Here is a 17432-nt window from a genome sequence, read left to right as displayed (position 1 = left end):
CATTCCTGTACGGTTGTAGTGTGCCGATCTATGACGTCATCGTGTTAATCTCACTTGGCGTTCTAATGGGACGTATCACTTCGACATTATATTTTGTTGAGTGCATTGTTAAAAAACCCCATTCCTTTGCTTCTAATGGAAAAATGTAGCACGTTTCCTTTAAGACTGTATGTCAGAATTATTAAATCAGATAGCTGAAAATTGCTAAAACAATTGTTTTACTTGCACAAGTCTTAATTTAAAATTACCTATTATTTATTTATTTATTCATTAAATTTAAGACATCATTTACATGGAAATAATAGGGTATGCAAAATGGAAATGAGTTAACTGAATTTATTTTCAATTTGACTTTCAATAATCGATTATTAATAAATCAATGTGTTCGATTGGTGTCATTAAAACTTTATATCCTCTGGTAATTTAGTAAATTCTGGTTTCTTTATAATAAATGCCTCATATTAAACATAAATACCAATTAACTGCTGCAGTGAGTTAGGGAAGGGTTGTTGATTAAATGTAGACTTTTAATACATTTCATTTCCCAGATAACTGCAGACTCCAGTGACATTGAAGCTTTAACCCAAAAATGATAGTAAATAAATAGTATTGCCATGCCCGACGGCTAGTGAATTTCGTTTTTCTCAAATGTTGCAGTTAAGTCCGTTTTGTAAATATGAATATCCTTTCCCCACCCCAACCCGCCTATGTTAGTGTTTCTAAGCTCCATCTCCCTGTTTAGGTGATGTATCTGATTATTACTGTTATTTAGTAAAATTTTAGTAACTTAAAGTAAAGTAGGGCTAGTGAATTTTTAAATGTGGCTAGTAAATTTTTTAAATCACTGATCCCGTGGCTAGTGGATTTGATAAACATTCTAGAAGCCCTGGGTGTGGGATCGATCCCCGTCAGTGGGCCCATTGGGCTATTTCTCGTTCCAGCCAGTGCACCACAAGTGGTATATCAAAGGCTGTGGCATGTACTACCCTGTCTGGGATGGTGTATATAAAAGATCCCTTGCTGCTAATGAAAATGGTCCATGAAGTGGCGACAGCTCTCAATGTGTGGTCCGTAACCATATGTTTGATGCCATATAACCGTAAATAAAATGTGTTGAGTGCATCATTAAATAAAAAATTTCTCTCTCTCAATGAAATCAACTCATTAATATTGTGTACCTTTCAATGGAGATTTCAAATTGATAAATGAAAAAAATAATTAACAAAATGAAAACTATACAAACATTTAAACAATAAAAACAAAGAAGCGATTGATCTTCATATTAGTGTACTTTATTATATACAAAATCTACAGAAATCATAAAAGTGATATACGATGAAAAGTCATATTTTCACTGTATTTTAGTTTAGTGAAAATATAGAAATCTTATTTATATTTTTGTGAACAAGTTCATGATTAAATTATTTCCCTTGTAAATTATTATGATGTAATTTTTAGTTTGCTGATTACCAATGCTTCACAATTCATAAAAATACTCATCACAAGTTGACATAAAAAACGTGTTCGAGAACCCCCATGAAATAGCCTCTACGTATTGCTTCAGTAATTAGACTATTTACATACCCACCCCCTGAACTGCATTTTATAAAATAAACTAATATTTTAATTTTTGTTTTTGTTGGAATGACCCACGACAGATAGGAAAGTTATAAATAAATGTGTCATTTTATTAATGCAAATAACATCTGCTCACATTTTTTTGCACCTACAGTACATAATAATTATATATTGTCTCAACCAAGTCAACTGTTTTAAGAAAAAAAAAACCCACTGTGGCATATGCCTATTTTTTAACCATTTTATTTTATAAATCATCCTTTTATTCCAAGTTTTGCCATAAAACAACATTCATAACATCCCATCCATACATCCTCACTAGTCGACTGCTACACACATACCAAGCAGCACAATATGCTCAGAAACACTGCACGTCCTTTGGTGCTATTTTGTCGTGGCATATTTTATTTCATCAAATGCTTTTCTAGCTTTTCTGAGTTCCTCACTCATAAGTAAAAGTTCCTTGACTCGAGAATATTTCTTAGGGTCCTTGCGGATTAAAAATATAATATCTTCTACTTGGATACGTCCTGCTCTGCCAGTTTCCATCGCTTTCTTTGTCTGGAAAAAGAAAAACATTAATTAAAACTCAGAATTTAAAATTATACCAATCCTGCTAAACAAACGAGTTGTATGTATATTAACTGATAATCTGTTAGAAATTGGGACCCTTGCTTGTAAAGCTTCTGACTTTTAACTCGAATGAATTTCTATAAGCATGACATTAAAGTCTCAATTCCCAAAATATTGATCAGTCATTTCTTAACTGATTTTTGGATTTGTTAATTTATTTGTACCAAATTTTTTCCTTCATTTTAAAGATTGTACTTTTATGATATTTTGTTTTCTTGGGATTTGGTTTCAAAATTACACATATTTAAGTTTTACCAGTGACTGGTGCATTTTTTAAAGGCATTGAAAATGTTAACAAACCCAGTCACTCCCACACTGAATTGTGAAACAATCAACTTAACACTCCGAGATGTAAGACCGTTTACTGCCATTTTGGCATGTGTTAGTTGTTTATTGGAGAGGTGAGACATAGCTCAGTGGTACAGTGCTTGCCTGATGCATGATTAATCTAGGATCGATTCCCGTCGGTGGGCCCTATGGGCTATTTCTCATTCCAGCCAGTGCCCTACAACTGGTGTAACAAAGGCTGTGGTATGTACTATCCTGTCTGTGGGATGGTGCATATAAAAGATCCCTTGCTGCTAGTCGAAGAGTAGCCCATGAAGTGGCAACAGCTGGTTTCCTCTCTCAATATCTGTGTGGTCCATAACAATATAACCATAAATAAAATGTGTTGAGTGCGTCGTTAAATAAAACATTTCCTTTTCTTTGTTTATTAGCCATGGTTGAACAAACTTGGGGCAAGTTATACTCTTCTTTCCAATTAAACAATTTGTTATAAGAAATTATATCTGATCAAGTAAAGAAAATTAATTTATTTTTTACACTTTGTTTTGAATAATAGCCACCTAGTCCCGGAAGCTGAATATCTGGATTAACAAACACATTTTCTACAGTCTATAGAGTTTGTTTGGTATTTTGGCTGTCCATAATAAAGGGTTCCAGACTAAAGGAGTTCAGATTATCAAGATCTTACTGTTCACATAAAAATTATCATTAAATTTAGCAGTAGATAAAGAACTAAACATTTATTTATAAATCTTTAATGTATTTTAATGATTTTGCTTTGCTCTCTCTCTCTTTTTTTCTCTTTTTTTTTAATTAAACTTACGGGGTTACCAATTTTTACTGAGGGCTACCATTATAAACAGTTAGTCAAGCTTTGATATTAGAACACATTTCATCAGTAAGAGATTCCAGTGTTGTGGTAGTCAGATTCTGGGTTTTTTTTATATGGCACTATGGAACTGAATGCACCCAGTCAACAGGGGGTATGGGGGGGGGGGGGTGAGGGTCTCTCCCAGAAAGAAAATGGGTTACGTTTAGGGTTAGGGTGAAGAAAAGCATACAGTAATGATAAGAATAATTAATTAATTAAGAAGTAATTTGATTAACATGCTATATTCATAAAAGCAATGCTTCAAGCCTAACCATTTCTGTAATGTATTCTATGACGAGGTCTTCTAGAAGGTCCACAGATTCAGTGTATGGGTTCTGATCATCTCCAAATCCGTACATCATACATCGCACTGAAGTTAAAAAGGAAAATAATACCGGTATATGTTTTAACAAATGCAGCAATATGCATGGATTACTAATCTGTACCAATACATTATAAATTTACCATATTAAAGGGACATTCCTGAGTTTGCTGCATTGTAAGATATTTCCGACTAATAAAATATTTCTACGATTAAAGTTGCATATTAAATATATTTCTTGTTTAGAGTATCAGTGTCTCAATGTGTTTCTGGTTGTCTTAATATTTGTAAGAAGCTCAAACTGGATTTTGTCTTCAAATAATTTTGTACATAAGAAAAAATTATATTTTAGGAAATAAAATGAAATTTAAGCTAGTACAAATATTAGAACGATCAGAAATATGTTTGATATACAGCCACTAATATTTTATGCAGAAAAATATATTTGATATGTAATTATAATCGTTAAAAATTCTGTGTTGGTCGATAACATCTTAAAAATTGCAGCAAACTCAGGAGTGTCCCTTTAAATCAGAATTCACCTTTGAGGAGCGCAAGTTTGATCATACCTCTATATACTCATACATTGAATACATTTGTGCCAAAAGTGATTCCAGTGTTCGAAACTCGCCAAAAAATATTGTGGCCAAAAAAATAACAATGCATGTTGGCAAATTATGGTAAGCGAACCATGAGCAAGATTTTGATGTGGAATATGTTCATATGTTATAGCTCTACAGAAGATAATATTATTTGGCTGACTAACGCCATTATTTTTTAAATATTTAAGTTGCCCAAACAGGACATTGGTTCGCATTTGGCGACCTGACCACAGGCCGTTTCGAGCCCTGGATTCCCCATCCTCTCTAATAATCAATAATTTGAACTGCAGTGACTGAACAGACCTTTCAGGTACAGATGTAGTTAAAGGGACATTCCTGAGTTTGCTACAATTTTTAAGATGTTATTGACTAACAGACTTTTTGACAACTGTAATTACATGTCAAATATATTTTTCTGCCTAAAATATAAGTGGCTGTCTATTAAACATGTTTTTGATGGTTCTAGTATTGGTTAAATTTCATTTTATTTCCTAGAAAGATTTTTTTTCATACATACCAAATTATTTTAAGACAAAATCCAGGTTGGACTTCTTACAAATATTAAGACGACAAGAAACACATTGAATATGCAGACACTGATATTCTAAACAAGAAAATACATTTAATATGTAAGTTTAATCGTAGAAATATTTTATCAGTCGGAAACATCTTACAATTCAGCAAACTCAGGAATGTCCCTTTAATGTTTTACTAATTATACTACATTCTGCTTAGTATATGGCATATTTTCTTTAGATTTAACTTGTACATACAGACAAAACATTTTGATCAGAAAGTACTACACGATATCACTGATCTTATGAGTCATTTGAAAACACGAAAAAAACAAGCAAAAGAGAGATAGATATCCGATATGTTTTTAAACAAACTGTAAAGTTAAATGATATCTATGAGTGCAGTAGACTATTTTCTTTTACATATCCTCAAAAGTAAAAAATGTATAGGTCTTTTCTAACTACAACATGTTTATAACTGTACTCACAGTTGGACCACATCACAGAGCAATCATTTTATTAAAGCCGCACACCCTAGTTCCATCCAGCGAAAATAAATTATAATTTGGTTAATCTACAAACCTGTAACACACTTAGATCACGTTTTTATCAAATGGAGTGAAAAAGCAGGTTTTATATCGATAAATACCATGGGAATCCCCATGTCCCAATTGCTTGAAATAATTTTGAAAGTTAGTATTCTGATGTCACCGGTAGATGTCGCTCGAAGCACAACAATGCCTACGTCACGACAAATTCCTGGACATGTTCCAACTGTTCTGTCCTGGTTGTATCCCCTCTCCAGATATCGTAAGACTTAGCAAAATTATTGGTTTTAAGGGTTTGTAACGTTTTGTATTGAGACACTTACTTGTCTGAACTTTATTGTTACTGAAAATGTTCACGAACTGTGAAGAAAAATCTCACAAATGAACAACAAGCAAACGACAACAAATCGGATGTTGATTGCACGAACCGTGCACGAGAAAACAAACCGAACCCAAAATAATAACGGTCACGTGGTATACCAACGTCTGTGACGTTTACACAGGAAGATTCACCCGAAAAATAGATTGGACCTCGCTTGCTTAACGGTTTTTTCTCGAGTGCACGCCTGTTATTAAGAAATACAAAAAATGCATTTCGTGGTTTTACAAACATCAGGATTACCAGGATTACCAAAAAGCACTTCAGGTGAATGGAAATGTGTATTCTAAATAATAAAATGTAAGTAAAGTGCAATTTTATTTGTGAAAAAATGGGTTTAATAGCGAAAAACAACGCCGTAATGGTTAACAACTAGCCATAACTAGGGCGTGTCCCTTTAACATGTTAATTTAATTGGTCGGTGTGCCTTTGGCATCCAGGTCATCACCGTAGACCAGCCAATCAATGACCTCCCACCCATTTGACACCATAAATCTCGCACAGTGCTTTTTCCAAGGAGAGTTTAAAAAACAAAAATAAATAAATATTAGAACTTACATTCCTTTGAAAATATTTTCTTCTTTTTTTCTAAAGGAGTATCTTCTTCAACTTCATCCTCATCCTGCTGAAAAGAAAAAATTGTTGTATTTTAATTGAATATTTACCAACATTTACTATAACTTTTTTAACATATCTGACATGGAATTCTGATCTACTCACGCCAAAACAGATCAACTCGCTCCAATTTCATGGCTGAGGAGAAAAATTTGCCAAATTATCTACTAAACTTGAAAAAAAAAAACCCAAAAACCCCCATTATTTTCTAACAATAGCCCGGGGTGTTTTAGCTACCGATTTCTCACTTGGGCTTGTCTGAACACGGTAATCCGTCTGGCTACTAGATTTTTGGGGGCACATCCAGTTACTATGCAATCAACAAGATGCTTAAACACCTAAAACATGTTTTAATAAAAATAAATGATTTTGTTTTTCTGTCTCTTTTTTTTTTAAATATTAAAATTATGGGAATACCAATTTTTACTGAGGGTTACCATATTTCATAACCTGGTAGCCTGGCAGGCTACCACTGAAAATTTTTAAGTTCAAGGCCTGATATGTGTCCTCTGTGCCAGCCACAACAGCACAGAACTGAACTGGTTGTTAAGCAATCTTGTGGACAGGCATTTGTACATTTTGACGGAAGGAGATGAATGCTGATGAAATATTTTAAAGGAATGAATTGAATCTGTATTGAAATTTGAAGATGTTCAATATAAGTTTTGTTTAATTTTGTACTATACTCTTAAAAAAAAGTAGGGGAACCTAAAATATTAATGTTAATATCAATTATTAGACCTAACATGTTTTGACCACATACGTCCTAGTAAAGAACGTTCAGGTCTGTTTATCAACACACTGAAACACATTCCATAGTCTGTACATGCACCACGCAATTACCCCGTACACGTGTGTGGGGTGTCATTCTTGATTTTGACAATTTTCAGGAAGGTCCATTAATCACTATGGAACATTATTTCTGTCAATCTTTTTCATTCTGTTGTTCATACAGTTGTTATTGTTTTGTTTTTAGTCATTTTTATTGTTTGAATTTGCGATTTACTGATAAAAAAATGTCAACTTTCAAATTTCACTTCTGATCCAAATCGTCTTTCAAGATCTTTGGTGGTCATAAAACCTACTGTAATACTGAACTACCAGTTGCAATGTTTGCCCAATTAATTCACTACTTTTATATAACCATTCCCCACAGCTAATATACCGTACAATTTTGGCAATTGTAAATTCTTATTAGAGTTCCCCTACTTTTTTTGAAGAGTATACGTATATACAAATATTTTGTAAATTTCCATGATAACCAGAGTTATATATGCTTAGCTTAATATGGTCAGAGGCTTTTACCCATTATTTGTGATAGGTTTAAAAATATATATTTTTAGTATGGTACATGTTCTCTAACATTTGTTTTAGCTATATCGTATTGTCAAAAAAATATTATTAAATAAATGTATTAATGTTTTTGAGTTAGCAATCACTGACAGTACCAATGGAAACTTCTACCACAAGGGTTATTGAGTTAGGTTAACTTATTTTAAAAAAAAAAAAAAAAAAAAAGAGATAAAAAGCACTGAGTGGATATCAGACTTTGAAGATTTGTTTGTTTGCTTTGTTTAATGTTACCACTAGAACACATTGATTTATTAATCATCGACTATTGGATGTCAAAACATTTCGTAATTTTGACATTTATTGCTAGTCTTAAAAAGGCAAGCCATTATATTTTTTTCATTAGTATCAAGCGATCATTTATATGCACTATCGTACAGACTGGAGTACTCTGACTTAAAGGGACAGTCAACTAAAAAAAAAGCCTTATATGTTGGAAAGATGCATACCCGGACCACCAACACATACTGATACTTTAACAAATGAAAAACGCGTAATTTTAGAGTTAACAAAAAAAACACGATTATTCCTGCTAACTGGGGGCAGCTATTTTGTTTTGTTTTTGTGACATCTGGTGGTATAGCTTGGGGCGAAGTGACGTCAGCTCTGTCCAACTCCTATATGCACAGTGTAAACAAACGCCCTAATTTACAACAAGGTGCTTCGCTTTCATCAACCTGACTTGTAAAACAACATAAATGACTTGATGTAATAAACTATTTAACTAAATATATTTCAATCTGCAACAACAGAACGAAATTGAGTTTTAGTATTTTTCTCTTTTACAAAATCCAAAGAAAAAATGTATATTATTATTATTATTAGGCCTATTGGTAAGGTACGTTCGAGCAAAAACAACCACTCACAAAGCCAGCGTAATTGGCTGCTAGAATCTGCTCGGTGAAAAAACAAATACAGTGGGACTTTTTTCCTTTAATTCAAAGTGAAGTGACCGGCCTCGGTGGCGTCATGGTAGGCCATCGGTCTACAGGCTGGTAGGTACTGGGTTCGGATCCCAGTCGAGGCATGGGATTTTTAAATCCAGATACCGACTCCAAACCCTGAGTGAGTGCTCCGCAAGGCTCAATGGGTAGGTGTAAACCACTTACACCGACCAGTGATCCATAACTGGTTCAACAAAGGCCATGGTTTGTGCTATCCTGCCTGTGGAAAGTGCAAATAAAAGATCCCTTGCTGCTAATCGGAAAAAGTAGCCCATGTAGTGGCGACAGCTGGTTTCCTCTCAAAATCTGTGTGGTCCTTAACCATATGTCTGACGCCATATAACCATAAATAAAATGTGTTGAGTGCGTCGTTAAATAAAACATTTCTTTCTTTAATTCAAAGTGAAGATCATTTCAAAGTAAGTATTTCTTGGTCTCCATGAGCTCGAAATAGATCACAATACACAATTAGTGTGGGAAAACGTGATGGTAGTTATTTTGAACGCAATTCATTCCAAGCAAAATTCCCCGGAACTGTTCAGAAGTGCTAACGGCTTAATCATTACTTAATGCCTATTGTCCGAAACAAATTGTTAACAACTACAAAAAATTACTCTCCTACCTTTAATTGCCGTTAGATTTCCTCCAAAGTTTGTCCAGACACAAATCGCAAAACAACCACTACAAATATACAGATTCCACATACGAGACTGCAACGATGTCGCCGATATTGTCTTTGCTGAGATTGCATAGGAAAAAATACATGCAGTTTTCTGCTGTCTGCCATGTTGCTTGTTTATGGAATACTCTTCAAGAGGGGTGAAAGCCTCCAAAGTATGTGACACAATTAATATGAAATCGATGATCTCTAGTGGTATCATTAAAATAATAATAATAATAATAATAATAAAAAAATAATATGACATCATCACGTTTGCTTTTATATCATAACATGTTATGACGTTGTTAGATTTTAGTCCTATCCTTTCACCCCTTTTGAAGAATATTCCATAAAAAGTCAAAATGGCAGCTGATACAAAATTACATGCTTTTTTCCCTATGCGCTCTCAGCGAAGTCGATATAGGTAACATGGCTATCATCTGGTATGTGGAATCTGTGTCATTGTAATGGTTTTTTCAAGATTTCTGTCTGGACAAACTTTGGAGGAAATCTAACGTCAATTAAAGGTAGGAGAGTAATTTTTCGTAGTTGTTAACAATTTGGTTCGGACAATAGCGAATAGGCAGGATAAGCCTCGCCTTGTGCTTGCACGCGAGGTTAATTTTGATGAACTAACCACACATCTGTGACATCAAGCCAGATAATATAACTATGGAAATGTAATCTCATAAGTTGAAAGGTGCCAAAAACATGTAAATTTGTTCAACAGATTATTTCTTCAAAAATTAGTGGTTGTTGCCACTTTAACTTTTACAGTGATTACCAACCCAAAACAACCAATTTTGCGCTCGATTATATTTGCAGTTCAGTACAGGTCATACCTCCCCTTGTTCCTTTTCACTTTCTGCCATTTTAAAAAGGGATTATGTTAGAGAGAAAAAAAGGTAACCTAACAGAAAAGCGGTCCCTGAAATATAACAATCAACAAAACCACACAAAAAATATCGAAAAACCGAATAATGGGGAGACAACTCTAATTTATTTCATCATTAGCTTTCGTTTCAAACGTGATTTCTGTCGGGATTTCAAGGACGTCAGCGAATCTCTTCTTGTGGTGCGCAATTAACAGTTTTTCAGTGTTGGGACAGTTATTCAGAACAGAATCATGCCTGAGAAAACAGAACAAATCAACGCTGTGCAAGCAAACGGAGAAAAGAAGCTAAAACCCTGCTGTGCTTGTCCTGAAACGAAAAAACCACGCGATGAATGGTTGGTAGAACTAATTATTAAAGCTGCTAACTCGATTATATTTTTAAAACTTATTTAATCATTTGGACTGTGGCATCTTTGTCATTGTTTCAATATTTTATGGGCATATTTGCTAATCTAGGTAATTTAATATTTAAAAATATATAATATTCTCCATTTTTACACAGGGTAGTGGGTAGTTCATCAAAATAAACGTCTCCGGCACTGTATTTATTATTGTGATGTTTATTGCTGGTCCAATAAATATCAAAATGTTAAAAAACCGACCGTAGATGTTTACCTTGGTGAAATAGGTAGTGGGGATCAGTTTCATGACACTGTCATTGACAGCTATTCTGCTGTTTTATGTTATAATATAATAACATCACAACAGACATGTATGTTGTATGAAGACAGTTGTTATATGTTTATTAAAACTGTAGGTATCACCGTGTTTTTGCATTTTGCATTGCTAACAAGGATGTCAATAATGGGCAGGTGCGGGAAATATTTTCCCACTTATTTAAATCAATATTCACCAGGTATACAATTACAATGAATAAATGTTTCACAACCTAATCGTATTTTTACATAATTTGTACATGTTGATATAACCTTGTGATAGGCCTTTGAAAGCTTGTCTCTGGTTATTAGAGTTCAAGATTGTTATTAATGTTTGGTCACATTGGTGTAAACCAGGTCTCTGAGAAACAAACATTTTCATTTAAAGCCGCACACCCTAGTTCCATCCAGCGAAAATAAATTATAATTTGGTTAATCTACAAACCTGTAACACACTTAGATCATGTTTTTATCAAATGGAGTGAAAAAGCAGGTTTTATATCGATAAATACCATGGGAATCCCGCTTTCTAGACGATTCGTCCTCTGGACATTTCGTCCACAAACGATTCGTCCACCGTACATTTCGTCCACGTACATTTCGTCCACCCACATCGGACATTTCGTCCACTCAATTACAGAATTTACTATATAACTATAAATAATTATTTCTTTGACAGTGTAGTTGATTATTATCATTATTAAGTGGTTTGCTTTATCAAAGAAATATAAATTACGACCACAAATCAATGACACTTTCAAAATATTTATTAACTGGCCGTGTCCATTTCGTCCACCAACAATTCGTTTGTACCCGATTTCCGTTCTTCCCATCCCCCCTCTCTCTCTCTCTCTCACACACACACACACACAACTTGCATCTTCTTTTCGTAGGCAGATCAGACCAGATCAGATCAATTTGTTTTTCGTTGTAATTTGGCATTAAGAAAAGTAATAACTTTTCTGAGACCACCGACCCACTTCAATAGGTAAACTTCATATAATAGCAAGGTAACAATATTAATAATAACATTTTGAATAAACAAACAAACAAAGCAAAAAACCATGTCTTTTCATTTCAATTTAATTTAAATTATCAGTCATAACATATGACATTGCGTTTCAGCCTATGCTACAACAAATGTCCAATAGCTCGAAGAAGGTGTTTGGCAGAAATTTCACCATCATGGTATTGTGTCCATATTTGGAAAACTTCCCCCTGCCTCGTCCTCTGCTTGGATCTCTGTAGACGTCCAAGCCGTCCGTCGCTAACTCGCTCCATCGTCATTTTGACTAACTTCGCTTCGCGTAGAAGGAGAGGAACCAACAAGTAAAACTGGATTCCATCTCTGGTAGCCCTTGCGTTGATTCTCCGATGCCAGCCTTCTGTGTTGTTGTTAGTTCGAATCTGAATGTGAAAAAGCACACCATGTAGATATAATAATAAAAACTACTACTACTGCTACTACTACCACCACTACTAATAAAAATAACTAAATATATAACAAATTAGTCATGGACAACACAACAACAATACTAAACATGTACTTACTGGCAATCCAAAAATGGACCAATTCTCCACCTTCCATACGCTACTTCTGAACCATGTTCTTTTCATGTATGCAAGAACGTTCTCCACCTTTGGCGGGATTTCCGGAACAGCGCAAAGTCGCTCGAACTGCTCCTCAATATCCTCAGCTGGCAAATAAGGCAGAGACAGAACTTGTTTCAGGAATACGTATGTGCGTCCCTTGTCATGGTACGATTTTTCCAGTCCTTCTTGTCTGATCCTTTTGAAAACCGCCTGGGTCCAGTGAAATAAGCACCCCTAAAAAGAAAAACGTCAAACAAAAATGTGAAATATATATAAATAAAAACCCAAAAAACAAACATTATAAAATTTAAAAAAATTTAAAATGTAAACAAATCGTAAAATGATGACAGTAAAATTATAATTATAATACTAAATAGTTAACATACTTTCAATTCAACATGTGGTAGTACGGCGCGTATCGCAGCCCAGGTAGCCGCTTCAAAATCAGACACGACACGTCTCACTTGTGGCTGTTGTTGCATTTTTTCTAGAAGACTGTTGAATACCTATGAATGAAAAATATTAATTAGTCAATATCGTGAGTGAATACTTAAAACACTAACATAACTTTGCAACAGATACGGTAAATAAATATCTTTAAATCTTTGTTGGTATATAAAGGCTTATGAATGTGACTCTCCCAGCGAAAATGTTAATTTTTTTAAAACTTGCCCACATTGTATACGTGTTGTATTTTACCATGAATACATTAAAATAAATGTACAAAAGTATAAATACCAATACCAATATAACACTTACCCCTAAATAATCGATTGTTTGTCTTCGCGACATCAAAACAAACGCCAGTGGTACTTGGGTCATTGTCTCTCCCGATCTGACGAATGCATGGAGTCCAAACAGTTGCACAAAAGGAGGCGCCATGATTTTAAATGTTCCATCGACGTACCATGTTTTCGCCTGGGCCAGCTGATGAACTTGAGCTGGCGTTGCAAAAATCAGATGCCGCTGTTCGTTGACACGGACTGACGCTTGGAAAAACGTTTCTGCATCCGAGTCTACCGAGCACAAGTACTCTACATCAACCTGTAAATATTAAATACATTGTTCATAAGGTAGGAAAGAAGAAAGGAGTAGCACTAAACACATTATAACCATGGTTTATGAACCAATTGTGTAACTTTTTCAGGAGTTTCCTCAAGTCTAAATAGAACACGTGTAAGTTATACATACATCAAACTGCAGGTCTTTGGGATCATCGGGTCGGAATTTCTTTCGATGTCGATTGGCCTTCCTTGCCCAGCTATCAAACGTACACGAGTCAGACTGAATATTTTCAACCTGGTCGGCAGCAAGCTTCACACTTTCAACAATCTCCTTTGCCGACCGAAAAATGTGCTCCGCAGCTAGAGTTTTGACCTAAATGGAAGAAAACATGTTTTATGTAGTTACGCACAATAAAGACATTAAACAAATAACGTTAGCAAGTGCAATATTTTAAATAAAACATCATTAACGAATTGCATAATGGGAATAAATGTACCTGTTTGTTTTCTTCGGTTCGATGTAGCAGTCCAAGTTTTGCTTGATGGTTGTGCTCCACTTTGCCTCGAGAAAAGATATTCCCATTTTGGTTAACTGTAGCTTTGCACCAGTTGTGGGTTCCTCTAACACTGCAAGTCCAGTTAATTCGGTCGCCATTCACTTTCTATAATACATGGTAGACACCGTGGTTAATTTATTTCAACACATACATAATATAAAAATTGTGTATTAATAAATAAAGATCACATACTAGTATAATTTATCTATTGTTTTATATTAATACATGCACATGTATTTACCTTTCTGGTATAGGCATAACCGATTGTTTCAATCAGCTTCGGTTTCCCTCTATCTGTTCCTTGGTCTACCACTACAAACTCCGGAGTGTAATTCTCCGTTTCACTAATCTCCATCGGCCTCGTTTCAACCAGTGACCTATAATATAAGAATACTTAGTGCACTACTTTTGTAAGTCTATATTTCATGTATAATACGATAAAATCTTCAACAAAACCCCCCAAAAAAAACAACCGCATACACCACCACCCCCACCAAAAAAAAACCCACAAAAAAACCTAAACAAAACAATGACATACTTACTCTTCTTGTAATGCATATGAGGAGATATTTGGTCGAGTTGGCAAAACTGGCACCTCAGGCAACACAGCAGAAATGTCGATGGTCTGCGATGCATTGCATTCAAATGAAAGGCGTGTGCTCTCTGCTCTTGGTTCACCCGTTATGCTCCACTGATCAAGTTGAACAGCAAACGTTCCAACATCAATTTGTGACCTTGACGACGTGTTCTAAAATGTAAAATACACTTTAAATGAATAGAATTGCACAACAGGAAAAACCTCTGTAAGTCATTAAGTGTTCTGTCTAATGTAAAAACATGAAACATATAATAGCATCGATATACATAATGTCAAGCTGCATAAAGTATATAATATTTTAATATCGGTGTTAAAACAAAAACAAGGTATAACAATAAGACATACCTCACTATGTGATTGTACCAGTGGTCGTGGTGGTTGAGGAGCAGAACTGGTGGTTGGCGGTGGAGGAGGAGGCAGAGAAAATCCCGGCGGTGGTGGTAGAAGTGAAAAACCTGGTGGAGGTGGAAGACGAAGTACTGGCGTCGCTTGAGGAAGAGAAAAGCTAGGTGGTGGTGGTGACAGAGTATCAGATGTTGTGCAAACACAAATCTCACATTTCCAGTCGATTTCCGTCCCATTCTTTACTGCTGCTCTATATATATCTCGTGATATTCCTGTACATAAAAAAGATGGTGCGTAAATATATATTTTGAGGGCTCAGATTATAATGAGAAATTTTAGATAAATAATTACTAAAAGGCACATATAGTCATGGACGACGAAATGGCGACCGTATAACGCAATATATTACATCATAATTGATTTGAGGGAGTACGTAAATATAGTAAGACGTTTGCGGTCAATATAGCATTTTACTATTGTTACAGTTACATTCTAATTCAACACTAGTTCTTTGTTCATATGAAAAATCTTATTTTATTTATATAGAAATAACAAATTTATAGCTTGTACCTAATTATATAGCTAAACAGAAATGTACTAAAGAAATGGAACGTTTTAATGGAAAGTGGAAAGACAAACAAATAAAATGACAAAGTTAACGTACCTGTACCACAGCGTCGATGTTGCCATTTAAAACAACCTTCACATTGCAATCCTTCTTGGCGTGGCTTTACGCTCCTTTTGCATGACAGACAAATATTACTCATTGTGAACAAATTCCGAACATTTTTACCTTATGGTATAGGCCTATTTATGCCCTTGCTTGTCTACTTGAGTCATGACGATAACAACTCATAATTAACGGTGCCATCTTTTACAGTGAATTTGGTTTAAGTTTGTGAGCAGGAACAGGTAGAAACATCAAACATCAATGGATTAGTTTGATCAATTAACCCAAAACAACTTAATAGACTATCTAAATACGGGGCAGGCGGAGACATCAAAGGATCGGTCTTACTAATTTAGGGGCTTTACACCCCAACATGAACAGCAATTAAATATTGTATTATCTTCCTTAGTATGTGTTTGTAAAAGTAACAATGTAATTATATATGGCAGCCGTTAAGCCTCGTATTCCCTACCCACACCAACATCGGTCAAACGGATGTTTGAACAATTATATCTAGGACTCTTGATTCAAATTTATTCACATTTAAGAATCCTAACAACATAATTGCGTCAACATTTTTATTTATCTTTTGGATTGGTATTAATTTATTTTCCTGAGTATATTGTTTTTATTTGGATACATTGCCTTGCCAAAGTCGAACGTTTGTGTCCACAACAAGCATGCTTGCACAATATTTTGTGAACATACATAAAGACATACATACCACCCTCGGGATATCAAACACAACGATTTAAAAAAAAAAAAAAATATCTACCATATCAAATAAGTTATATATATATATATAATTTTTTGTTGTTGTTGTATTGGTGCCGTGCAAGGAATATATATTAAAATAAACCTAGTGGACGAATTGTCCAAAGGTAATTTTTGCCTGTGGACGAAATGTACGTGGACGAAATGTACGGTGGACGAATCGTCTGTGGACGAAATGTCCAGAGGACGGATCGTCTGCATCCCGGAATCCCCATGTCCCAATTACTTGAAATAATTTTGAAAGTTAGTATTCTGATGTCACCGGTAGATGTCGCTAGAAGCACAACAATGCCTACGTCACGACAAATTTCACAGAGTGCGCGCAGACTTGGGGTGCGTTCTTTTCACCTCTCCTGGACATGTTCCAACTGTTCTGTCCTGGTTGTATCCCCTCTCCAGATATTGTAAGACTTAGCAAAATTATTGGTTTTAAGGGTTTGTAACGTTTTGTATTGAGACACTTACTTGTCTGAACTTTATTGTTACTGAAAATGTTAACGAACTGTGAAGAAAAATCTCACAAATGAACAACAACAAATCGGATGTTGATTGCGCGAACCGTGCACGAGACAACAAACCGAACCAAAATGATAACGGTCACGTGGTATACCAACGTCTGTGATGTTTACACAGGAAGATTCCCTCTAAAAATAGATTGGACCTTGCTTGCTTAACGTTTCAAAAAATTCAAAAAATGCATTTCGTGGGTTTACAAACATCAGGATTACCAAAAAGCACTTCAGGTGAATGGAAATGTGTATTCTAAATAATAAAATGTAAGTAAAGTGCAATTTTATTTGTGAAAAATGGGGTTTAATAGCGAAAAACAACGCCGTAATGGTTAACAAATAGCCGTAACTAGGGTGTGTCCCTTTAAGCCATAAATTTACAAAAACAAATTTAGGTAACGCATTTTCTTTTTGCGTTAATCCTTGTAATTGATGTCATTAATTTAATGCCCAAACAAAAAATAGGTGAAGCAGAATTAGATTACATGAATGAAATGATAATGTAATTGTTTTTTTAAAAAGTCT

The 17432-nt window shown here is 34.8% G+C and overlaps 2 protein-coding genes across 3 annotated transcripts; both read right to left on the bottom strand.

Moving 5' to 3' along the window:
- Window positions 1-1276: 1276 nt before the first annotated feature.
- On the bottom strand, window positions 1277-10303 carry LOC121370535 (transcription initiation factor TFIID subunit 13-like). 2 transcript variants are annotated; one of them, XM_041495837.1, is made up of 4 exons: window positions 10149-10303; window positions 6295-6361; window positions 3643-3740; window positions 1277-2139 (listed from the first exon to the last, which is right to left on the bottom strand). In XM_041495837.1, exons 1-4 carry the CDS (start codon window positions 10176-10178, stop codon window positions 1963-1965), a joined length of 372 nt encoding a protein of 123 aa, XP_041351771.1. In that variant the 5' UTR covers window positions 10179-10303; the 3' UTR covers window positions 1277-1962. The 2 variants fall into 2 exon arrangements, with proteins under 2 accessions (XP_041351771.1, XP_041351772.1); XM_041495838.1 differs by having other exon boundaries at window positions 6295-6358; window positions 10149-10299.
- A 1422-nt stretch (window positions 10304-11725) lies between these two features.
- Window positions 11726-16613, bottom strand: LOC121369831. The gene is made up of 10 exons (XM_041494906.1): window positions 16517-16613; window positions 14955-15226; window positions 14554-14759; window positions 14253-14388; window positions 13952-14116; window positions 13642-13827; window positions 13210-13494; window positions 12837-12956; window positions 12409-12684; window positions 11726-12264 (listed from the first exon to the last, which is right to left on the bottom strand). Exons 1-10 carry the CDS (start codon window positions 16611-16613, stop codon window positions 11989-11991), a joined length of 2019 nt encoding a protein of 672 aa, XP_041350840.1. The 3' UTR covers window positions 11726-11988.
- Window positions 16614-17432: the final 819 nt, after the last annotated feature.

This window comes from Gigantopelta aegis, chromosome 4 (genome assembly GCF_016097555.1).
Source record: "Gigantopelta aegis isolate Gae_Host chromosome 4, Gae_host_genome, whole genome shotgun sequence".
NCBI classification, from domain to species: Eukaryota; Metazoa; Mollusca; class Gastropoda; order Neomphalida; family Peltospiridae; genus Gigantopelta; species Gigantopelta aegis.
Note: the sequence above shows the minus strand (reverse complement) of the source record. Positions and strands in the feature narration are given on the sequence as shown.